The sequence below is a fragment of the Podarcis pityusensis genome (genome assembly GCF_964106645.2).
Source record: "Podarcis pityusensis genome assembly, chromosome: 13".
Taxonomy (NCBI): domain Eukaryota; kingdom Metazoa; phylum Chordata; class Lepidosauria; order Squamata; family Lacertidae; genus Podarcis; species Podarcis pityusensis.
The window spans coordinates 34,936,945-34,962,663 of NC_138038.1; the positions used below are offsets into that span (position 1 = coordinate 34,936,945).

Consider the following 25,719-nt stretch of genomic DNA (forward strand, 5'->3'; position numbering starts at 1 on the left):
GAGAAACACAATCCGAATGTTCCTTCCTCAAACATGCACAACCTGCTTGACTTTTTGGGAGAATGACGCTGCTTGGTGAAATCCATCCTCAAATGAGCCGCAGAACTGCTGTCTCTTGTGGCTAAAAGACAACACTATCTTCATTATCGATTTGGTTTTATTGCCAGGCTTATTTCAGTGCTTCAAGGGGAGATAACCAGGGCTTAATGTGATGCCAGAGCTAATAAAGCCTACCTCAAAGTTCCATATGGCTCATGGGAGCAGGCTTTCATTACTATTGATAAAAATGTTACATAGCAAATGTCTTTCTGCACATGCTTAGAGGCATTGTTATTTTCATGAACCAACATGAAAACACACCTTTGGGACTCAGTGATGGTGAGCTTTGGTGCAAAATAAAACCTGAGGGAAAACATTTCCTAACTCATGAACACAGCTCTGTGTGTGTGTGTGTGTGTGTGTGTGAGAGAGAGAGAGAGAGAGAGAGAGAGAGAGAACTATTATTCCCATTTTACATACAAGGGAAATGAAAGCTGAGAGACAATAAGTTGCTCGGGCAGAGATGGCATGACCCGATTTGGCATCTGAGATAGAAAATTCCAAAGGTAAAAACAGTGATAAACTAAATAATTGACAGTGTGTTTCGCTTTAATGGCACCCTAAGCTCTGCCACCAGAAGATCTGCCGCTGTCACACCCCAAGCATGACTCAGTAAATTCATGGATGGACTTTGTTGTCTGAGGCCACAGTGCTGAGTTTTATAAATGGTTCAGAGCAGAGCTTTCCAAATTGTGTGTCATGACACATTAGTGTGTCGTCTGTAGTGTGTAGGTGTGTCGTGCGAACACCCTGCGCTTCTCCCGGGGCTGGAAAGGAATTAGTTTACCCTCCGGTTTGCCAGTAAAGCCGAATTACTGTGTCACAAAATGATGCATGTCTAAAAAGTGTGTCACCAACATGAAAAGTTTCGAAAGCTCTCGTTTAGAGAGAGAAAACATGGGGAAGGGCGAGAGTGGCCGTTCAGGTGAGGTTTCAGAGACATTGGCAGAGGAAGGTTGCCATGTGGCTAGAACCTCTTCTGGCCTGTGGAGATTTTTTTAAAAAAGATTCAGACAGCTGCCTGTTCATCCAATGAAAAAGCCATTACTTCTGAGGCAGTCCTGGTTCTGGCCTGCTTAGCAAAGCAGTGCTATGGCAGCAAGTGTAGCTGTCACAGCGCTGCTCCATTAAGTTGGCAGGTAAGGTCTGCACTGCAATCCTTTCATTCCAACCTGATCAATTCTGCTTTTTCAGGACTGCTCTTATGAATCACACCATAATTTCTGGTTTGTCTTTAAGGGCAGGTCGTGACACTTCAGCCTGAGCTCAGGAGCTTGCCCCCCAACTCTAAAAGGATGATTGCATGGACTTGGACACCTTTTGGCTGCTTCTCCTCAGTCTGAGGCAAATCAGAGGGGAATGTTGGGGCTGATGTGTGTTTTTAAAAAAGGTTTTCCAAATCCATGACCAAGGGGGAAAAGGGGAATTTCCAAGCTCTGCCCCACTGAGGCCAAATGATGGGGTATATAATTAATGAGAACCACAAGGAAGATGTCCACAACTGCCCTGCCTGTTTGATGACTTTGGGGGCTATTTTGTTGCTCTACCTTATGAAGAGCTGAACCACTGGGGATGCCAGCCAATCATCAACAGAAGCCCACAAACTACCCAGGAGGTGACTTCTCCCACACAGCGAATCAGATTCTGAACCCTAGAAATCCAACATTCCTCCTCCTTCAGGTGAAACCCTCATCCCAGGTGCTCTTAGCCAATCAGAACAATTTGTCTCCATGAGTGCATGGAATAATTGCAGGATGAACCTATTGGAACCACGAACCCCAATAATTGCAGGAAATAACTGCCTTCTTAACCAATCAGGATCTACAGCTAGCATTCCTGAGACCAATGGGCGAGGCACTCACTGTGCTGCTACCCAGCCGGTCCAGATATACATCTAGTCCACCCCTGAGACAAGTAAACCAGGTGCCTCCAAGACAGAAGGAAACACCGCTGGAGGTTGCAAAAGGACCAGTTGAAGATGGGAGGCCGGTTCTGTGTCATGCTGCTGCTGCTGCTGGCGGTTGGGGCTCAAGGGATGATGAGGTGAGAGAAAGCGAGATGTTTCTTAAGCTCCATGGTAGGAGAGGTTAGTGGGGTATTCCAGTAGCTAGGATTCCTATGTGGAGCGACAGTTTTGAGTGGGTCAGGGACGCTAGACCTCCAGGAGATGACGGGACAACACAGCTTAATTTGAAGCATCAGCTGGTGCAATGGGTAGCTTGAGTTTCCTGAAAGAGGTGTACAGTCTAGTGGAAGGCAAAGAGACAGCTCAGTTTTAGTAGACCATAGGGAGCTGTGGTATACTGAGGGCTTATCTGCGCTTACTCTTTTCCCACTGCTTCCCCCCATGGGAATCTTTAGGGTGCAATCAGAGCAAATGGCAATTTGGGTTTTCCCCGGATTGCCATTTGTTCTGATTTATCACTAAAGAGTGGGCTCTCCCTTGGAAAGGCGTAGGGCAGGAGGAAAGCTGCTCAGACCTGCACTTTCTAGGCACAGCACTAGCGGAAGTGTGGACGAGCCCTGGGTCAGACAATTGGTCCACCCGGCTCAGTATTGTGTTCACTGCCTGGCAGTCGCTATCCGGAGTTTCAGAGCACCTCTCCCAGCACAGCCTGGAGATGCCAGGAATTGAACCTGGGACCTTCTGCATGCAAAGCAGGTGCTCTACCACAGAGCTACAGCTCTTCTTCTTCTTGCATGGGGATGTTCCAGGTTCAGTTCTTGGCACCTCCAGTTAGGTCTGGGAATGTCCTCAGCATAGGCACCAACTCCTAGAGGCTTAGGTCCCTTCAGCCCCCACAATAAAATATCTGATACCAGAGTTGATGGGCATTGCTACCTTTCCTTCTTTTCCATGTTCGGACTTCCCGACAAGCCCTGTAAACAAACTTATAAAAAGGTTGCTCGATGGCAAGAGAGCTGGGATTGGGCAAAAACCTCCTACATTGTTCCTTGCGATTGGAGTAGAGAGAGAGAGAGAGCAAACTGGGCAGGTTTACGGAGTTCTATTACAACAAGTGAGGAAGCAGTTCCCAGTTGATTATCATTTCTAAAAATTAAACTAGGAGCACCTAATTCAGATGACTTGGAGGGTAAAGCTCCACACCCATTGTTGTTGCTGTTGTTGAATGAATGAATGAATGTTGATTATCACAGCTAAACAGCCAGCATAGGTTGCTGTTGTTGTTAATTCACCCTTTACCCCAAGGTCCCAGGGCAGGTTACAACAATCAAAATATTTAAAAGCAATTTAAGACAACTTACTGTTGCAGAAATAAGGTGGGTCCTAAAAAAATATGCCCAAGCAGGCAGCCAACCCTCGTTGATTTTAGGCAGGAGGGAGGGGGAGGAGGCAACAAGGTGCATAGAAATTTGGGGATTTTGAAGAGTTAGATTCAAGTCCCTTTTAGCTTTAATAATTCAGAGCAGCCAAGGACCAATCACCAGTCACCCTCACAGAGCTATTTGGGGGATAAAAAGGGGGGTAGGGGAATAAACCTTCACCAGCACTAGGTACCTCTGCTGCTAGGATTGGAGGCAGGGTTTATCTGGCACACACATCCCAAATATTTTATTCAAGTTGGCATCCCTGGTTCCCAGCCTGGAGAGCCTCTGCCAGTCAGTACCCAGCTAGATGGACCAATGGCCTGGCTTAGTATCAGTCAGATTCCTATGTTCTTGTGCAAGAGAAGAGCGACTCCTATGGTTTTCCACTACAAACTGGGAAGGGAGAAGGGACTAGTGGTTAGAATGGAAGATTAGAAATCTCTTGGGATTGCAAACCAGCGGGTTGAAGCAGAGGGCGATGGGCCCTTGAGAGGTGATGAGGGAAAAAGAAGGCAGGTTGTTTTGTGAAAGGAGGAAGACCTTGTGAAATGCAGCAGCAACATTAAGAGCCAGGCTTAGAACTCCAGGATTCTCAGGAATAAAGGTTTGGATTAAATGATAGTGGCAGGCAAGGTTATGCTGAAAACAAGGTTCCCACACCCTTTTTTCTCTCCTGAAGACTGCTGTGCTGAATTACAGGCAAAGATTCAACAGGAGAAGCTTTCCTCATGCTCCAGCTCCATACCTGGGGAAACGTTGCCTTTTGAACTTGTGTCTGTCCCTAGCAAGACCTCAGGGATAGTGGAGGGTCCAGTCCAGGAGAGGACTGGATTAGTGCAGGACTTCCCATGATGTTGGTTTTCTAAGGGTGCCTCCAGACTGCCAGTATTTTGCTGGAGGGATTCAGGCACATAAGAAGTAAATTAAAGGCTCTGCAGAATGAATGCTGATTGCCATATAAGCGCCCTGTAAACAAATTAGAATGAATGCTCAAGAAAAACAGGAGGCAGTCTTAAACCCCCTCATAAGCATTGTGCAAACAAACCAGAGAGCAAGCCAAATAAATAGGTCACTGGAGGATCCCCTAGCGTTGCCAGTCTGAGTGAGGTTGCCAAGTGACATGCTCCTCTGCCTTTAACAGTAGGTTGATGTGTGGAAACCAGCCACTGAAGCTTTTTCTGGGTACAGAGCTAAATGTTATTGCTTGCGAGCGTCTGCCTGTCAAACTGAAATTTTAAATCCCACCTTTCCTTCAAGGAGCTCAAGGTGACACACATCATTCTGCCCTGCCCCACCCATTTTGTCCCCATGACAACCTTGCAAGGTGGGTTAGGCTGACCAAGAGTTTCATGGCTGACTGGGAATAAGAACCCTGGTCATGCAGGTGGTCCTAAGTCCAGCACTCTAACCACTGCACCACGCTGTCAAAGGCGCAGGAGCAACAGAGGCGGGTTATACTACAAACAGAAAAGTTGGCACCCCTCTTACCAAAACCGAGGCACAAGCACATTGTTTTCTGAGCGGGGAGTTTCAGGTTATCAGTTTGACAGTGGGAGTCGCATGCGCCTTTGACAGCGTGGTTCAGTGGTTAGAGTGCTGGACCTAGCACGCACTTCCTGTCTGCACAAGGTGCTCGGCCTCAGTGCTCAGCGCTCCGTTCTGCTGAGCCAACATCCTTCCGCCTCCCAGCCCATGTAGGAATACATTAGCCAAAGAGCAAAACGAAACACCTGAGAGCAGCCCTCGTTAAGAAGGCCCCTGTAATTATGACACCGATACTTGGCCATCACCCAGCTGTAGGTAGGAGGGATGGGCAAGGGAGATAATTACAGATATGCTGCGCTGCTCATCAACAGGCAGGGCAGGACATGTGCGCTGGCGCTGGGGTGGTGTGAGGCCAGCCCTTCACCTGGGGTTGGAATCGGAGCTGGCAGGAGGCAGCCCCTGGAGAAAATGCGCTTCCCTGCCTCTTCCATAACCACATGGCAGGGATCAGCTCCCTCTTTTGCATAGGGCTCAGATGACTACCTAGAACCCAGTGGGTGGGGAGTTTTCCCTGGCAAGAAAATGGGATTATCCCGGAAGAACTTGGTGGGCGTTATGCTCTGCATGACTCTTACCTGCCCTGTCCTGAACGCAGAGATCTGGCAGCATTTTATTTGTCTTCTAGTTTTTTTGAAGACAGACATATATACTGTGTGTGTGTGTGTGTGTGTGTGTGTGTGTGTAAAATAGAACTTTATTGAGGTTGATAATGAGCCAGCAAAATTTTCGCCAACTTCTGGCAGTCACAGAAATAGGATTCTACAGTACTACATTCTGCTCTGTGTGCTTTTGGAAGAGCAGGGTTTATTATTATTATTATTATTATTATTATTATTATTTGCAGTAGTGTGGCTAGGAAAAAAAGGGGACAATTTTACATGCCCTACCAGTTTCTGGCTCAGTACTGCTGTCATCCCTTGGACACTCTCTCCCTTCTAAAATAACCCAGGGCCATTCTTAAATGCGGGAATGCAGAACTTGTGACCCTCCTAGTGTTGCTGAACCAGGCCATATCCCACATTGTTCACTTAAAGCACTCTTACGCCACTTGAACAGTCATGGCTCCCCCTCCCCCCAATAATATCGGAAACTGTTAAGGGTGCTGGGAGTCGTAGCTCTGCGAGAGGGTCTCCTAACCACTTTCTGCACCCTTAACAAACTACACTTCCCAGAATTATTTGGAGAAAGCTGTAAAACAGTGTAAGAGTGCTTGAGACGTGTGGTATGGGCAGCCCTCCTTGCATGTGCTGGCTGGGGCTGATGGTAGCTGGAGTCCAACAGGGCTGTTATATGTTCTTAAAGGACTCAGAGCACAGGGCCAGGACACAAGTTTGCACAAAAGTTGCAAACACCCGCCTCCTTTCCCAAACAATTAATTCCATTCCTTTCCCAAATACAGTGGTGCCTCGCAAGACGAAATTAATCCGTTCCGCGAGAGTCTTCGTCTAGCGGTTTTTTCGTCTTGCGAAGCAACCCTATTAGCGGCTTAACGGATTAGCGCTATTAGCGGTTTAGCGGCTATTAAAGGCTTAAAGGCTTAGCGGATTAGCTGCTAAAAGGCTATTAAAGGCTATTAAAGGCTTAGCAGATTAGATAAAGGGGGGGGAAAGCGGAAAAAAAATCTGAAGACTTGCAAGACATTTTCGTCTTGCGAAGCAAGCCCATAGGGAAATTCGTCCTGCGAAGCAACTCAGAAATGGAAAACCCTTTCGTCTAGCGGGTTTTCCGTCTTGCGAGGCATTCGTCTTGCGGGGCACCACTGTAACCAGGGCATCCTAGACCTGGGCCCTATAGCTAGTGTCTGAATTCTGTTTTTGTTTGTTTGGCCAAGTGCTTCTTCACCACCAACTACCTACCACAGGAAATGGGGGAGGGGGAGGACAGACGGACCTGTGTGGCTCTCCAAATGTTGCTGGACTAAAATTCCCATCAGCCTCAGTTCCTCCTGGTGACCTTTATATTCAGCATTTATATTCAGCATTCATCCAGATTTGCCAGCACAAAGCTTACATGGTGGTTAGACATGGGGCATTTCCAGGCCACCTGTTTATTGAGCATTCATCCTGATTTGCTTGCAGATGACATTGGCTGATTAATGATGATTCATTACCATTTGTTTATGGTGAGGTTAGATGACATTGCATCAAAGCAATTGTTATCCCACACTTTTCCTGTGGGGGCGGGGCGAGGGGGAAATAGTTATAGATCACCAGTGTAGGGTAATTCATGAAATACTTGGCCAGATCCCTAGATCCAAAGCTCAGGGCTAAACATACTCTCCAGCAAGAGAAAGCCCCCGGCAGTATTTAAAAAGGAACAAAAGCAAGCAATAGTGTAGCGTGGGGGTTTACAGTCTTAAACCTTTTAATATCCCGTTAAGTCCACATTTCTACCCCACTTAGAGTTGATCAGACCACACACCTTAGTAAGTTTTAAAATGCTTTACCTACAACATTCCAAAGGTCAGGTTCATGCATCTATCCATGCAGCAGCAAGTGAACACAGGCAGGAATCTTGGGGTACAAAATATAGTGAAATAACTCTAAGCATGTGGTCTGAGCTTGTAGCGAGCAAGCTCAAGCACAACCTATCTCAAAGAGTTCACATTGTTTGCTCTTTAACCATGTGAGGGGGATGACCTAGCAGCTGAATCTAGCAATTCTGTGGTCTTAACCCCTTCATGCATTAACTAGCCCTATGATTGCTAGTTATATTTGACTGTACTTTCCCACAGTTCCCTGTCACTTTCATTATGGCAAAAAGTTTGATATTTTGGGGGAGCGGGTTTGTTGTGCAAGACCTCCCAATCAACTATAACTGGGCATTCAGAATTTGCCAGTATGTGACTGAATCCCACCAGAACATAGCAACAATCTGGAAGCATCCCATGTCAAAACTTGCTTGAGTAGTTCTGATTTCACCAGGCAATTATACAACATTGAATATTCATCCTGCATTCGTCTTGATTTGCTAGCAGGGTTTTTATATGTCTTCCCATTATTCATTTGTCATTTCCACGTGTTTCAATACATGTTCACATCACTTTTCTAAACCAAAACCAAAATGGATTTGTTGCAATAGAGCGCTTTAATCCACTTTACTTGTGCATCTCAGATGCCTCCAGGTGGTTGGTATTTTGCAAAAGTGATTCAAGTGCATACTGGAACATTATGCAGGAAAATGGTCCCATAATTAAATCTATAAGCCTCCCTCCTCAACTAACTCCTTCAGATTTTAGCCCCTATAGTCTTCTAAAAACAATAATTAGGGTCTGAGACAAAAAAGTAAGGGGGAAAAGGTCCCTCTCCTCCTGTAATTTGAGGACTTAGCTCCTGTACTTCACTGCAACAAAGCCTTAAGTTTGTGTAACTGAGGTCACATCCACACCATGCATTTAATCCACTCTTACACTATGGAGTCATGGAGAACCTTGGGAACTGTAGTTTGTTAAGGGTACTGGGCATTCTAGGTCTGGGAGGGTCAGCACTCTTAACAGTTTCCAGGATTCTTCACGGAAGCCATAACAGTGCTTGAAAGGTAGGGTTATTCTGGCACCTGAAAATCCCACAAGCACGAATCTGAGGGCCCTGGCAGTACCAATACAATATTTAAATAATAGTAGTAAACAAAACACTTGGTTTCCCTTTCATGGCACCTAAAACCTGCTGCCTGAGGCAGCCACCTCACTGTCTAACGCAGGGGTCAGCAACCTTTTTCAGATGTGGGCCGGTCCACCTTCCCTCAGACCATGTGGTGGGCTGGACTATATTTTGGGGGTGGAAATGAATGTTCCCTCAGACCTTGTGGTGGGCCGGACTATATTTTGGGGAAAAAAATATGAACGAATTCTTATGCCCCACAAATAACCCAGAGATGCATTTAAAATAAAAGCACACGTTCTACTCATGTAAAAACACCAGGCAGGCCCCACAAATAACCCAGAGATGCATTTAAAATTAAAGGACACATTCTACTCCTGTAAAAACACGCTGATTCCCGGACTGTCTGCGGGTCAGATTGAGAAGGCGATTAGGCCGCATCCGACCTATGGGCCTTAGGTTGCCTACCCCTGGTCTAACGAAAGGGCAGGTCCTCATAATGCATTCCTCCTGACAACTCTCCTCTGCTTATTTTCCTCTCCTTGGCAGGATCCCATTGCAGAAGTTCCCCTCAGTCCGAAGCCGGTTTGGCCGCTCAGGCCTCCCCATCGCTGACTTGTTAAGACGAGGAAGAGTCAGGTCTGGGTCACCCTCGGAAGAAGGTTCTGTCGCCCGCCAACGCCTGCACAACTACATGGATGTAAGTGCCCACAAGTGGCAGATGGTGCCCATTGGGACAGGAAGGGTGGAAGGCAGGGAGCCCAACAGGAGGCAGAGGCAAAGCCCCTGACAGGCACCAATTAATTCTAGTTTTATCCCCATTCTCCTCTCTGCTGATTTCTGAGGGGGAGGAAGCTGATGGGCCGTGCCCCCTGACCCCCCAAATGGTAGGGGTAGGCTGAGCTTCTGGGGGGGGGCAATGTCCCATTTGCTCTAGTGGAAAAACCCCCAGTAGTGCCCACTCACCTTCCCTAGGGTATGGACAGAAACTAGGACTGATGGCACCTTGTACAGCCCCCCTGTCAAACCGGGCACCAGTCCTGGGAAATGGGAGGCCATTTTGGGAATTCTGTGTTGACCCCTTCCTTCCCCATTCTACCCTAGGCACAATACTATGGACAGGTCTGCATTGGAACCCCAGAACAGTGCTTCAATGTTGTCTTTGATACTGGTTCGTCCAATTTGTGGGTGCCCTCCTCCAAATGTTGCCTGTTTCACCTGGCATGCTGTAAGTTTATTTTTTATTCTTATTGGCTTTCCTCACAAAAGTGACCCCAAGCAAACCCACAAGAGCAACAAAACACTAAAACCAAGTATAAGAAACAGCTGATAAAAACCTGAAAACACAACTATACAACATGTTTTAAAAATATGTTTTAGCTCATCTGGAGGTTTTGGAAAATAAAAGAAATAAGCATGGTGGCAATCTCTGTGCCTTTTCATTTGTAATGTTGTTTAAAGTAACTTGAAGGCCCCTTCTTCAAATGGAGGCATGAGATGGGGGCTCTGGAGGGTGGCTCTACTTTGCTAGGAGCTGATCAATCCAGGTGGGCAAGAGCAGCCATGACCTGGAGTGGATCTAAGCACTACAATGGAAGCTTGGTTCTGGAACTTAATCCATTCCAGAAGTCCGTTCGACTCCCGAAACCATTCGAAAACCGAGGCGTAGCTTCCGATTGGCTGCAGGAGCTTCCTGCACTCAAGCGGAAGCTGTGTCAGATGCTTGGCTTCTGAAAAACGTTTGAAAACCAGAACACTTCTGCGTTTTTGGTGTTCGGGAGCCGATTTGTTCATCAACTAAGCTGTTCAAGAACCGAGGTACCACTGTACTCTAGTTGTTTCTATGGCTTACTATTACTGGTTTTTTATTTTATGAGAACCAGTGGAGTAAACCATACAGCCCCTTGTGCTGCAGTTCCCAAGCACCAACCATAGTTAACTATTCCTAACCATAGTTCATGATTTCCTATGAATGAAAATGGCTCCTGTTTTGCTCCTCCTGTAACACGAGCAACAGTGGCAAACCATTGGTGCTTGGCTTTGTTTTCTGTTCAAACTAGGATTTATGGTTTGTTTTGCTATCCCTTCTGCTAGCAAAGGAGCAAAGAGGGAGCATCTTCGCAATCAAGGTTCACCGTGATGTGCGAATGCAGCTACTACAATGCTATTTTTATCAAAAGAAAACATGTTGCCATCTTGCCAAGATGTCTCGCCCCCCCCCCCAATTACTCACTTCCAATCCGTTTTATAAAAATATCAAATATTGGGAAAATATTGCTTAAACAGAAGAGTTTTACAGTGCTGTAACACTATAACGCTAATTTTAAAACAATGAAAAGCTGTCATTACACACATTTTCTTTCTAATTAAACACTTCCCATATGCACTTCTGATCAAAAACAAACTTTTAAAAATATATATATTTCTTGGGTAGCAATGCACAATCACACTTACATAAATGAGCTTTCAGAGCTAAATTAATCAGTGATATAAGTACCTATTTATATATAGCTTGAAATCACTCAGGCGAACTGAATCTTCTCTTTATTCATGCACAGCTGCTCTGTCACAATGCCCACTAGTGGTGGGGATGTAGCATAGCAGCATAAACACACAGAAAACGATATGTACCCGTGGTAGCGTGGAAAGTCAGTTACAATTCTCGTCGCTTCCGGGAGAAGAGTAATGGCTTATTCATGCTTAGGGCATCAGTCTGGAAGAGGGATGGGGGAGAAATCTGATTCAGTTCGCATTTGAAGCCAAATCGGTCAAATCTGCCCTTTCTGAAACAATATGAGAACTGAAACAGAGCCATCCTTTCAAAATTTCCATTTCTCCAAATGTTGTGATGCAAATCTCCCACCAAACAGTGTTTACAAAAAACATATGATAGGGGGAAATGTGTGTGTATATACACACACAACATATTCAGGTGCATTATATTTGGAAAAATGCTTACAGGAATGTGCACATGAATCAATACCACGTACAAATAGGTGGTTATTTAGGAGACCTTTGCACTAAAATGCTGAATTATTTTCATGTGGATGTTTTGTTTTTCTAAACATTTCAAATGGCTGCAGAAATGTATAGAACTGAATTTAAGACTGGAAGAATGGGAAATTGAAAGAAGTACTCTGGAAGCAGCCTGGAATAAACGCTGTCCTGAGTGTCTTACACCAAATGACGGTTCCCTAAATAAATAAACAGAAAAATACTAGGGTCAGGGATAGTAATAGGTTCCTGGGCCAAATCTAGCCTCCCAAGAGATGCCAACCAGCCCCCTGTTGTGGATGACTTGAGAAGCTGGTTCCACCTGAGACAAGAGAACTTGCTGGCAGTAAGGGGTGTGGGTAAAGTTGGTGCTAGGCTACGCTTCACCCTCTCCTCAAAGTGTTGCCGTTACCAGTGTTCTAGAGCAGGAGTGAGGAAGTGGATGTGGCCACTGGCCCACCCTCCACTGGCTATTTTTGGCCAGAGGGCTGGGCCGGCCAGCTGCCAGTCACCTGACATCATACCATGTCAAGCAATTCTGCTTCGAAGAAAGAATCAGGAGTGCACTAATCTTCCTTGGCACTCCTGGGTTGAATTCAAACTTCTGCTGCACTGGCTCGCCCCTTGTAAGCCACAGCTCAAATTCAAGCCAAAGATTCCTGCCAAAAGCAGGGCTTGCATTTGGGCTTTCAGCAGGAACCTTGGCAGCTGCAGATTGAATTCGGCTCCTGGGTGGAAGTGATTCCAGTGAGGCTTGGCATTTGGTGCCCACTTTAAAAGGTGCCCAACCCCACTTGCAGATGAACCACCACAGCATCATAACCCTAAGGCTCCCTGTCGTTCCTTTGCAACCCTGGCTTTGCTTACCTCACACCTGACACCAGATGATGTCAGGTGGAGGCTTGGGGAATAACAGACTGGCAGGCCACACAAGTATCTCTAGTTGGCCTCACTTGACCTGAGATTCCCCATCCTTGCTGTGCAGCCTTAGGGAGGAAGGCCTTTATACTCTTCTTGATCTCAAGAAAAGATCGTGCAATTGTTGAATGGTAACAGGACAGTGTCACCTGTAAGGTAGCTGCTGCTAAGGAAACCATAAGCTTTGATGATGATGGTAATAACAACAATATTTGTAATAAAATGTTCCTGGGAGCTAGAAGCACTAGAGTTGAAACCAACCCCTATCCTGCCACCACACAGACAGCTGCTTTCTCTCTCCTCAGGGGTACACAGTCACTACCGGGGCTTTTTCTCCTTGACTCACAAGGCCAACAAAGCCAAATTTGCCATTCACTATGGAAGCGGGAGTCTCAAAGGATTCTTGAGCGAGGATGTTCTGAGGGTGAGTACAGGGGGCTCAGATGCCTGGGTTCTTCTCCAAGAGGCAGAATAAGCTTAACCAGTGGGGGAGGGAAGGTTTCTGTACGATTTACCTTCAGAACGTGACTTCAGTGCCAGGTCAGCCCTGGAAGTTATCATGGGGAGGGGATGGAGGATGGGGGAAAGCACCCAAGCATGCAGGGTGTCTTTTCCTTCACACCGAATCACCAGCATCGGCCCACAAGTTCACACACCTCTGTGATAGCTTCTAAGAGAGAGAGGGAGTTGTGCCTGGGAAATTTGCACTCCTTTTTATTAAATGGTGGAGACCATGGCCCTTTGGTTGTGAAAGTGATGAAGAGACTAATGTTTTAAAATGTTATATACATATATGAAGGTTCCAGCTGTTGTGTTGTTGTTGTTGTTGTTGTTGTTGTTGTTGTTGTTGTTGTTGTTGTTGTTGTTTGCCAGGGACAGTTCTGGCCCTGTTCTGGCCCCTGATCCCAGTAAACCACTGCTTCTATTTTTGCCTTTTGACTATTGTGAATGACATTTTGAAAAAACACAAAAACCCACACAGCCTTTATCCTTTACCCCTGAATAACTGTGAGGCTGACACAACCAACTAGGTTTTCATAGCGTTCTTGAAAAGCTCACCATGGCTTAGGCCTCTGTGTACCTTCTGTGTGGTAAGTGCATTTTTTTGTGCCAGCAATGCCTCTTGAGTACCACGGGCATAACTGGGCTTCCGCCAAATCCTGTAGCCCTTCAGCTTTCCATAACTCTAGTACAGGGATTGCACCCTAAATCTCTGAGTGAGGCTGAAGGCATTTTGACTTTGCTGCGCATACATGTAAACAAAGGCTTAAGAACTGGTTGTCTGTGGCCTACCGGGTGGAGTGGCCAGCTGCCAGGCCCCTTCACTACCTACTAAACATGCATCACTGTAAATGCAAGGGAACTTGGGAAGCTGCCTTATGCTGAGTCAGACCCAGAGGCACAACCTTGCGCCCGAGGTTGAGGGCGCCCAACACGTGGGACGTCATGTGTGTGTGATGCACGATGAACGCATGACGTCACATCGTCAGGGGGAGACGAAGTGTGGAGCCAAGCGCAGCCTGGCTTCAGTGGCCAGTGGCTCCTCCTCTCTTGTGCTCAGGAGAAGCCTTCCTCCACCCCCTCAACACTGAGGGGGCCTGGCCCCTTGCCAACATATACCGAGGAGGACTCCCTGGCCCTATAGAGTTGGCGCACCTGGTCACACCATTGGCCCACCTAGCTCATTATTATCTATGCTGACTGATAGTGGCTCTCTAGGGCTAATCTCAGATAATGTCAGGCCTACCTGGAGATGCCAGGGATCAAACCTGCATGCAATGCAGATACTGTACCACCAAGCCATGGCTTTCTGAAGGCAGCCCTGTTTAGGGAAGTTTTTAATGTTTGAAGTTTTGTTCTGTTTTTAATGTTCTGTTGAAAGCCGCCCAGAGTGATAGGCAGGGTAGAAATATATTATTATTATTATTATTATTAATTATTATTATTATTACTATTACTATGCCCAGGACATCTTGGGCATCCAAGCCAGCCCCGCTGAGGGCTGCTCATGACCAATGGGCTTTAGCTGATTCATTACTGAGGATGAGTCTGAAGTGTTTGTGTTTACCTTTGGAAAGCATGAGAAAAGTGAGATAGGCTTTCCTTCCAGTGTAACCTCTGACAGCTTCTGTTTGTTAAACTGTAAATTGTCTAAGGCTTACTACTCCAACATCCTCCAGAAGGCACTTTGAGAGATGTTTTGAAAATAGGCAAACTTATTTAAATTATATTGATGGATTACAAAGTTACATGACTAATCAACTAAAAATATTGCAGTGGCTATGAGCCTTAATTAAAATTATTCAGACATTCATCATGGCAATATATATATATATATATATATATATATATATATATATGGCATCATTACATGAATGTAGCACTTTGCGATATTGCCTAAGCAAATCCTAAGAGCAGAGCATATTTCAAGATAGTTACCTCTGCATTTGGAGAGAGGAACTGTGGTTTGCTTAAACTATGTTTCGGAACATGCCAACATCTGAAACTGCAGTTTGATCCTGGCTTACCTTCACTATAGTTTACCAGATTATAATTTATGATCTCTTCCTCTGGTTCATGAAAGAGAAGGAGGGGGAGCACACAACCCAATGGCTTGCCATGATTCATTCACATAGTGGGAAACTACTGTCTCCTGTTACATCTCAACCCAGCTACAGCAGAATCCCAGTTTCTCTTCTACTAGAAAGTAAGCACTGGATCTGAAGGAAGAAAGACAGGTGACACCACACAGGTATTCAGGGACAGAGCTCTAGGCTTAAAGATGCAGCAAGAGGATGCTAAAGCCTTGGTCCTTCAAAACTGAGCGTTGTAGTGGGTATCAGGTTTTTCTAATTCAGAGATATGTGAGTATCTGGTCGATGGAGCAGAAGACATGATGCTTACCTTCTCTCTCCTCAGATTGGCAACTTAAGCATTCAGAACCAGACATTTGCCGAGGCTACAGATCTGCCAGGTTTGGTTTTTGTAGCTGCAAAGTTTGATGGCATCATGGGGCTGGGGTATCCCAGCATCTCAGTCAACAATATCACCCCACCCTTTGATAACATGATGAAGAATAAGCTGCTTAAGAAGAACGTATTCTCCTTCCACCTCTGCAAGTAGGAATCCTTCATGTTACCTCCTCCTTTCTCTCATCTCAGTCTTACCCTTCCCAAGTCCCAATGCATCCCTTTAGAGATGCATCCAATGTTAGCCACAATCAGAGTAGACTCGTTGGAATTAATTGGCATGACTAATGTAGCTGTTAACGAAGCTCTGGCATAATAGGATCATACCATCGAGTCCCAATTAATCTTGCTGCCCTATTCTGGACCAACTGAAGTTTCCAAACCATCTCCAAGGGCAAAAATTTACAATGCATGAGAAACTATTTGCTTTTCCTTCTCAGCTGCTGTTTGCATTGACTCAATCTTTCCTACACTGAACATGCCCTCAAAAATATGCTCACATGTCATTGGATGTTAGGATTAGGCACACTCCATTCTCAATAGAAGAGCTTCTCTTAGCAAGCACAGTGGTGTCCAATGTTGGTGCCTTTTCCACATTGATGGGGGGTGGGGAACATGCCTGCTCCTTTTTGCTCTTCTAAATGTGGCCACCATTTTGTCTTACTTGACACACCCCATGGCAGCCATTTTGTGACTGGCACTGAATTATCAGAATTCCAAATGCATCCACTGACCCGAAAAGGTTGGCAACCTCTGGCCTAAGTAAGCTATTAAGAGGTACTTTGAGCTGATGAGTCATCTTGTTGCAGCAGGGTAGCTCTGGGTGACATCTTTTTATGCAGGAATCTGGGCTGTCAGTTTTCCAGTTGGCATAACATTCTTATTTTCAGTGACTCACAAAGACTGGTTTAGGATTCTGAAATGCCTCTGTGTATACAATACAATTAAAGAGAATGTTGATTGCCAGGTGGAGTTCAGTACATCCTGCCATGTATATATTCTGGGTGGATACCATCACACATTATAGGTACATGAGTGGGATGATGCGGATATTTTCTGTGCATTCTCGGTTGTTCCTCATCTAATGGCAGGTGGTTCCATCACTCTGGTGTTTCATGTAACATGACAGCTTTACTGGGTCTGCTTCTTTTTGGTGACAGAGTACTGGAAAATAACATTGTTTTGGTAGTGTCCTTGCTGTTGAACAATTGTTGAGCTCAAAAGGTCCCAAGTTCAATTGCTAGCATTTCCAGGCAGAGCTCTTGTCTGAAATTTTGGGTAGCTGCTCCCGGTTCCTAGAGACAATACTGAGCATGTTTAGCCTTTGCTCTGACTCAGTATGGCAGCTTCCTATGTACCGTATTTACAGCTATACAGGTTCAGTAGGTGATGAACAATCATGCCAGGTGGCTACTCTACCTGGAGGCCATGGTCAATCATTCCTAGCCCCAAAGCAGTGTCTGCCCATACCATCAAGATCTTAAACAGCTATTTCTGCCAGCCAAGAGCCTCTCAGAAACCTTTCTCAGTCAGCACTAAAGCGCAAGCCACAATTTGTTCAGATTCAAACTGTCCCTTTGAGACCCCACCCGGTGATGGATGTGACATATTAGAGGAGCATGGAGCAGCCATTGCTCATCAGAGTCCATTATCCACGAGGCAGGGTTGCCAACTGACCAGGGGCTGGGATGGCCTGACCTGCTCCTGTACCCTTTAACAGAAATTCAACATGCAGAAATTGGCAGGTGAAGCTTATCAAAGGAACAAGATTAAAAGAACATCATGGATTTGAGTGACCGTTTGCAATTCCAAGTGTTCCCTTTGAACCACTCTGAGAACTGTAGCTGCAGGAAGGGAACAGGGGTCTCCTGGCAATCCTCAGCTCCCAGAATTCCTTGGGGGAAGCCATGACCGTTTCAGGTGGTATCATAGTGCTTTAAAGGTATGAATGTGGACTTAGGTTGCCCAGAGGCAATCTATACATTTATGCCAATGTTTATTCAACCACTTAGAGGTGTGAGGGTCCCTCCCCAGCCCTGTTAGGTGGCTCACAAGTTTTGTTAAGTAAATAAAATATCCTTTCCTCTTGCTTGCCTGCTCCACACACATACCCATTGTTGCTCCTCAGAAGAAGAGCTTTTTGACCCTTCTGATTCTTCTCCTAGCACTGACAGCGGCTATGAAAACAACGGTGGCGAAGTGGTTTTCGGAGATATCAACCACGATGCCTATGAAGGGAAGCTCCACTACATCCCAGTGTCACGCAAGGCTTACTGGCAGATCAAGATAGACAAGTGAGTGCCGCCATTTATTTCCTGATCTGTTTCTGGGATAGATTTATGTACCGCTTAGTCATTCACATTTCCAAGATGGCGCACATAAAAACAAAACAATTAAAAGCCGCCATAGAACTGAACGCTACCTCAGAACACATGCTGGAATAAGAAAGTCTTTTGTTGCGTGGGAAGACTGAGACTAAGAAGGAAGAAGCGGACAGGCAATGCTGCCACCACCTGCACTGGCAAGTGAAGGCTGGGTGAGGGCAGACTGAGGTTGCTGGGTAAAGTGCCACTCTTGCCCCAGTGGACCAGCCTCTGCTCTGCATTATTGAACTGTCCAATTTTATAACTGGGTTTCCTCGCAAAGTCAATTTAGCATGTGAAAGTGGATCAATTTTATTTTTATTAGACATTATATTCCATTTCTTTCTAACCGACTTAATTGTTTCAAGGGTCTCCCACATTTTCAAATATTTTGATCCTAATATTGTCCAACCCACCAAAGATGATGTATACGTATATTCTAAAGTTGCCCAGGTTGGATAGTTAACACCAGATATAGGTTTCCAGGCTTTGGCACATTGCAATTAATAAGCACGATGGTATACGAAATCCGAATTTGGATTTATTTATTTTTGGCAGAAATATTCTTGGAGTTGCTGAACTCCAAAGACATTTCCTAAACAAACAAACAAAATATTTTTTAGAAATATGTTCCAGATATATAAACTGGAAGTCCTCTCAGAATATAAATTCTTGCACGAAGGCAAGAGTTGAAGGTTTTTTTCTACCCACTTTTGATTGTAGCCACACAAACACACTCCCCCCCCCCCATGCCATGCCTGCTGCTGGCAATATGGATTCCAGAAGACAAATAAACCAGAAATCAACTCCTGCTTTATTTAAAACAACCAGTGTTCAAAAATTCAAACAACAAACCATTAATTTTTAAAAAATATTGACATCCTGAATATGCAGTGAACAAAACACTTTTGCTGATGGTACTTGGGTGTAGACCTAGAGAATAGCACTTCAAGTCATCAGTGAATAATAGTTATAATTGTCAAACATATTTCAACCTTACAGCCTTCCTCGGTGGCATCGGTGTCTAAAATGGCAGATTTAGCTGCTTGGGAGTTTGAGAAGATAATTCAGGCTTGCATCCATCCAAATTAATGTCCTAACAGTAAATATATAATTGCATTTCCATTACTCAGCATGATTGCAATACCCCCCACCTGAAAAAGATGTTCTAAGCAAGGCCACATATCTCTATTTGCCATCTATGAGAAATGTTTGTGTTTAAAGAATAAATGTGAAGCCTAATGCAGGAAACACTCTACCCTCTGGCCTCTTGGGTACAGCAGTCCTTTCCTCTCAGTGATGCCAAGTTGCAGTTATCCTGGTGGAGTTTTCCGCCAGACCATCTGGGGAGTTCTGCTGGCGTGGCTTCATCTCTGCCAGTGGAGATACACAGCCTTTGCCAACCTGGTGCCTGGCAGATGTTTTGGACTACAACTCCCATCAGCCAGTGCTGGTTGGAGCTGATGGGAGTTGTAGTCCTAAACTTTTTGCAGGCACCAATTGGGGAAGGCTGCCTTAAGGATGCTGGGCTGGTGTAATTCAGATATAGGATTTTGCCCTAAACCTGAATCTCAGTCTGGCTTTTCCAGACAACCACTTTACAGAGCAGTGTTCTAATTAAGGATATGTTCACATTAGGGACTTGCGCTGCAATGAGGTCATTTTCCCGCCCACTGCATTTCAAGTTGCATTAGCATGGTGTTGTTCACATCAGAGAGCAGGTGGGGATGTCTTCACCGGATGTACATGGCCTTTTTGGTTTCCCCTGACGAGGTCAAAGCCACCATGGTGCAGCTATTAGAATGTCAGGCTAAGATCTCAGTGACCAGGGTTCGAATCCCCACTTTAGTCATGAAGCTCATTGGATGGCTTTGGACCAGCCAGTCACTATCTCACAGCCTAGCCTGCCTTGCAGAGTTGCTGCAGTGGTAACATGTGTGCGTGAAGGGGAATCATCTGTACTGCCTGAGCTACCTGGAGGGAAGGTGGACTAGAAATGTAGCAATATAAAGATTTGGTACTCTCACCATAGTAGAGTATGAAATCTAACAACCATTATAAACCCATTTCCAGAGCCTCAGCTATAAACCATGAGTTTTGAGTGCTTGTGTAACACCGGACTGGAGTTCCATATGCTACCAACATTACAGATGGTCCCGGTTGTTGTTTTTTAAGATATTCAATAGGTTGTTTGTTTTGCAAGAACAGCACTAACCACAAGAGGACAGTGCTGCTGCATTTTCAACCAACTTTCCGATATACAGTACTTTACTTGCTGCTCCTGTTTCCTGAGGTTTCTGCTATTTTTGTACTTTGCGTGTTCTCTTGGATATTATTTCTGTTATTGTTGTGGAGGGTTTTTTTATTGTAAGTTGCCCTGGAGGCAAAAAAGCTGAAAGATGGGAAATTAAATGTTTTCAATGAATAAATAAGAATAAAGATGTGCAGAGTGGAAGCGGAAAATTCCAATCAATCCACACAGCACCTTCCGGGAAAAGTCAATCGCTGGAAACCTGACATCAAGGACACTGCTAGGTCCAAAACAGACTTGGGACACAGGCCCATGACCCAGATTTTGCCGATGGGCAAATTAAAACTGTGGGTGGTTGAGGTCTTAGGTCACATCCATATCCTACATTTAAAGCACTCTTAGACCACTTTTAACAGTCATGAAGAACCTTGAGAACTGTAGTTTGTTAAGAGTGCTGGGAACTATAGCTGCGTGAGATCAGCTACAGTAGTTCCTAGGATGTTCCAGGCCTCTTAAAAGGTCTTTAACTGTAACAGTATAGAGAGAAACAGCCCATGCAATTTTTATGCAGGGGGCTCAGTGCAAAAAACAAAACAAAACCCAAGGGCTCAGGTCCCTAACAACACTTCCTGCCTGATATGCTAGTTTTCTTGGTGCGGAGGTTTATTTATTTAATTTGTGTGTGTAAAGAAGAAAGAGGAACAGCCCAGACACAGGTTCATCCACACCTTCTGCTGTTGATGAGAACTAGATCTTAAACTGCCAATCCCAAGCTCTTTCATCGGTGTGTATGAGTTTGGTGGTCAGAGTCCTCCTGCTCACTAGCTTCTGGTTGTCTGGCCACAGATGTGTCCTCTCAACTCTCATCAGGCCTCCAAAACACCGTGAATAAAGGCTGCCAACCACTTTCGTTTCCCCTCTGTGTAGGATAACTGTGGAGAAGCAATCCAAGAGTGAAAAATGTTGGCCGTGGAGGCTGTTTGACAAGGACAATTCAACGAAGTTGTGCAAGGACAGTTGCCAAGGCATTGTGGACACTGGCACTTCTCTTATCACAGGGCCTAGTGATGAAATCAAAGAGTTGCAGAAGGCCATTGGGGCTGAACATATCATGGGAGGACAGGTAAGGAAGAGGCAACGTGTCTTGGATCCTTTAATTGACCCATCCAAAACAACAACAACAACAAAACCTCCATGCAGAGCCTTCCAAATTAACAAATCCACCCCTTGGTTCTGGTTTCATTGGCTTATTCTCTCTGCTGTCGATCTGTCGGTGTGATATCCCATCATACTCGAATGTGACCAGGAAGCAGAACTCAGGCTAGGGTTGTGCACTTGAAGGAGTGAGTTTATGCAGGACCATTTTCAGTGACCAGAGTCAGCAGAGGCGGGAAGCAGACTTTGTTTCTATTCCAATGGTATACCCAACATTCTTTTGCTTTCTTCCATATGAATTGGAAATCTTACTACAATATTTTCACCTTAAAGTCCTGCACTTAAGAGGCCAGTTTTGCAGTGAGGCCAAAACCTGCCTTCCTTCCCCGACCCTGGGGCTCTTCCTGACCACCTGTTTTTTTTTATCAGTCATCCTGATTTGCTTGCACAAAGCTTAGCATGGAGGTCAGACTATGCCTGGTGTTTGTTGAACGTTCTTTCTTGTTTTTTTGCTGGGAGGTTATTTGACAAGGAACAGCATCAAACTGTGGGGTTCCCTCCTTTGCTCCACATCACTGACTGCCATTGGCAGGGAAGGTCGCCCTGTGATGATGCAACACACTGCATTTGGCTAAGGAGAGAAGATGCAATCCCAAGGATGCCATTTTCAGAGACAGCTCCTCATCTGCCGTGGAGTCTAGTACCTTCAACTTCTGGCAAAATGCGGTGGTGGGAGTGAGTGGAGTTTGGGGTAAATGCCCTAGCATAGAAGAGGTGTGTTAAGAGAAGAATGGCTGTCCAGTCTCTTCCCCTTCCCTTCCTCATGGCACTCTCCCTTTCCCCACCACAGTATGCAATAGATTGCAGTAAACTTCCTGAGCTACCAAACGTGACTTTTCATCTTGGTGGAAAGCCCTTCGCTCTGACACCAAAGGACTACGTTCTTCAGGTAAGAGAGGCCAACACAAGACCTTTGAGGAAATGGTGATGGCTTTAGCAGAGGGTTGGTTAAGATGATCCTTGGGATCCAATCAAACTTTACAATTCTGTGATTCTATGACTCTAAAGTGGTATGATGGTGCATTAAGTGTATAATGCAGATGGGGCCTTAGACCCTAGGCAGTGACAGTCAGTCTGACTGGACAATACTGACCAAGTGAACCCATGGGTCAGGCTCAGTATAAGGCAGCTTCCTATGTTCCTCAGAATTCCTGAGTGAGAGTGAGCCCACACCTTGTTCAGGAGTATAGGTGGGGGAGGAATTTGGTTAGCATTTTAATACACAACTCCCTAATTTGCACTTCTTGAAACAATATGCAGACCAAACACAGCTGTCTTTCAAAATCTGCAATTCTCCATCCAAATAATACATACATAAATGTCTACATTCGGGGAAAGTGAGCATAAAAATGCACATGTTCATGAAAATAACATTTTTAAAAAATGCATTACAAGCTAAATTGCTTGCAAAAATGTGTGTGTTGGGGAAATTTCCATGCAAAAATGAGAATAGCTGCACATTGCTGGGCATTGGACTTGATGATCCTCAGGGTCCCTTCCAAATCTACTATTCTACGATTCTATGAATATAGGGAGAAATTTCCACTAAATGCTAATGAATTTTCATGAGGATCTTTCTTTAAATAATGCAGAGGTGTGGGGAATTGAATTTAAGATAGAAAAATGGGGGAAAGGGGAAATATTCAAACTGACAATTACTCAGCGGAAAGGACTATAGTGGCATTGCCTAAAGTCTCTAGAAGCCTGTAAGCCTCCTGCGACGGCCTCTCATTGAACTGTGCTATTTCCCTCCCATCTTCACAGATAACCCAAGGAGGAGTGACTGTCTGCCTCAGCGGCTTCATGAGTCTTGACATCCCTAAGCCCACCGGACCACTCTGGATCCTGGGTGACGTTTTCCTCCGGCGCTTTTACTCAGTCTTTGACCGAGATAATGACCAAGTTGGCTTAGCTGTCTCCAAACAAACCATATGCGGTGCAACTACAGCTGCAGTAGCAGCTACACCGGCTCCACAGGGCACAACTCCAGCTGCAGCCACCACAACCACCGGATGTTAGCTGTCCAGTGTTCCAAGTGCTGAACTCAGGAACGCAGCAGGGTTGAGAAGTGGGGGGGGGGGTGTATTTGCATAGCAGCAGGGGTGGGGTTCCACAGCATGGGATTTGCAGTCTCCCTATTTCTCAGAACAGCTTTTTTTAAAAAAAACAACAACACAAGTTTCTAATCCTCATGGTGGCAGAGGAAAAGATGATGCACCTTGGAAAGTCCCCTTTGAACTTCAAAAACATTGCTGTGTATATCAAGTGTGCAGGGCTTCTCCCACCGAGTTCTCCTCTTCCATCCTCCTCCCCAGCTTGCTGATCCTATGCATGTCTACTCAGAAGTAATTCCGGTGAGGTCAGAGGGACTTTCTTCCAAGGAAGTATGGCTGGGATTGCAGCTTTTAGAGTCCTGTTTGCTACAGCAAGCAGGACAGCCTCAGACAATGGGATCAACAAGCTGGTGGGGGATAATGCTTTCTTCATGTGACTTGATAGCTCACGGCTTGATGAGTCACCCTTGGATATTTAAGGTGATGTAACATTCTGAGCCCATAGCACAGGCTTTGTGCTTTGTGCTCAGAAGGTCCCAGATTCAGCCTCCGGCATGCCTAGCGAAAAAGAGATCTCGGTTATCGGGACTGTGTTACCAGATCTGCGAGTGCGTCTGTATGCATGCATGTGCAAACAAGTATCCTATATGCGTATTCACAGAAAATCTAATTTTGTGCAATTAGCAATGCTACCCTTGGGAACTGTACTGGAGACGATTCTGTGTGTGTGTGTGCGCGCACACACAAAATTGCTTTGCTTTCTTTAGCACCGATTTAGCCGTGACCAATAAGGATTCAGTATTAGTGTTCTTGCTCCTGAAATATTAACATTTGTAATATGAGTAGTGCAAATATTGCAATGCTGCAACTGTAATATTTATTCATAAAAGAATAAAATCTGGAAGGAAATAACACAACGATATAAAAATGATTTTAAAAGCCACCATCGTTTCAGAAGCTTGAAATGCCGCTACAGAGACTTACAGGACAGAAAGGGTTAATAATGCTGGTGGAGGCTGATGGGAGATGTAGCCCAAAACATCTGGATGGCATCACCTTGGGGAAGGCTGCTCTTGTGGGTAATGCCTTCCTTTCTCCTTCATGAGAATGGTTCATAAGCCCTTGTGCATTTTGAAATTAATATGAAATGCTTATGCTTAGGATCAAAGCTCACCTAACATAGGAGGGTGCTTGGATTTGCTTTGCCAGGAGCAGCACTAGGGACTGATGAGGGGAGGGAGAGAGGCTTTCACTCTCTCACTGAGTACTGCAGCACTCCTCCCAGGCCCCCACTTGCTGTGGCATGCCAGCCTATCCTGGCCGCAACATCCATCAGTATTTGCCCCCTGAATCTCAGCCATTCCATTATAAAGTTCCCATGCCTCGCTTCCATAGCTGCTGGGAATGCATGGACCAGGCCCGTAAGTGGCTCATAGCATGATGGAGAGGATGATCCATGTGGAGTTGGTGGCAAGTCCTTCTGGACATTACAGAAGGACAAGCAGGATGGCTTGTTTCTCCATGACATCAGTGTGCACTTCCCAAGGGGACTGATAACGTTTTTAAGAATTCTTGCAACTTTTAAGACTCTTGCCCTGACATAGCATCTCATGTCCCAAGCAAAGTCAGAGTTCTTCTAGCTAAGTTAGCCTACTAAGCTTTTGTGTTTGTTTCCTAATGTTTCTAGTTGTGTTCTTGTTCTGTTTCCCAGCCCCGCAAATAAACGCCCTTTGTTTAAGAAGTCCTGTTTTGCCTTGGATTACTGAAAAGTCCTGGCTGGCAACTGTGTGTGTCCGTGTCTAATCCACATAATGCTATACTATATTCAGACATACGCTCTTACAAGGGTGAATTGATATGCTCAGGGGCAGCCAAACTGCACAAACAACCTACACAGTAGCTTGGCGGAGGGGAGGGAGGTAACTGTTTTCCGGGACACCGATGAAGGGGGTGCAGCCATTCAGGAGGACAGCAGTACAATATTTAGGGCCAGCCCCTTGATCACGTGGCAGTTGCAGAAAGAAACATCATCTGGGTTGCCTTTTGCAAAGTGGCAGTGGCTGCCTGTTATTCCTTGCGCAAAGAAAAGCAGCTGAAAAGCCCCCAAAGGCACAGCGAGAGATGATGAGGTAAAGAGAGAGATTTTTAAAACCCTGCCAGTTGGACGCACGCGCATACCAGCATGTTAAACAGCCTCGTTTGTTCTGCGAGACCCTGTTTGATCACCGGAAAGCATCTCTTCGCTGCTGTCTTGTAATACCAGGTGGGTCCCTGCAGTGCCTGACAGCCGTACAAGACAGCTCTCCTCAGCGCTCCCAACAATTCACTCTGTGCACCAGACGTAGGGGCTCCCAAGTTTAATTAGAATAATTGACACTTGTT

The 25,719-nt window shown here is 45.4% G+C and overlaps 1 protein-coding gene and 1 long non-coding RNA gene across 2 annotated transcripts in view; one reads left to right on the forward strand and one right to left on the reverse strand.

Moving 5' to 3' along the window:
- The window catches only part of LOC308460224, a 132,572-nt gene that overhangs the window by 36,320 nt on the left and 70,533 nt on the right, over window positions 1–25,719 (reverse strand). The gene's annotated exons all lie outside the window — the stretch shown is intronic.
- LOC308460178 (cathepsin D-like) lies at window positions 1,984–25,078 on the forward strand. Its single transcript, XM_080976235.1, has 9 exons — window positions 1,984–2,142; window positions 9,123–9,273; window positions 9,678–9,801; window positions 12,791–12,909; window positions 15,405–15,604; window positions 17,620–17,748; window positions 20,996–21,191; window positions 22,074–22,172; window positions 23,048–25,078. The coding sequence occupies exons 1-9, from the start codon at window positions 2,078–2,080 to the stop codon at window positions 23,300–23,302; spliced, it is 1,338 nt and encodes a 445-aa protein (XP_080832361.1). The 5' UTR covers window positions 1,984–2,077; the 3' UTR covers window positions 23,303–25,078.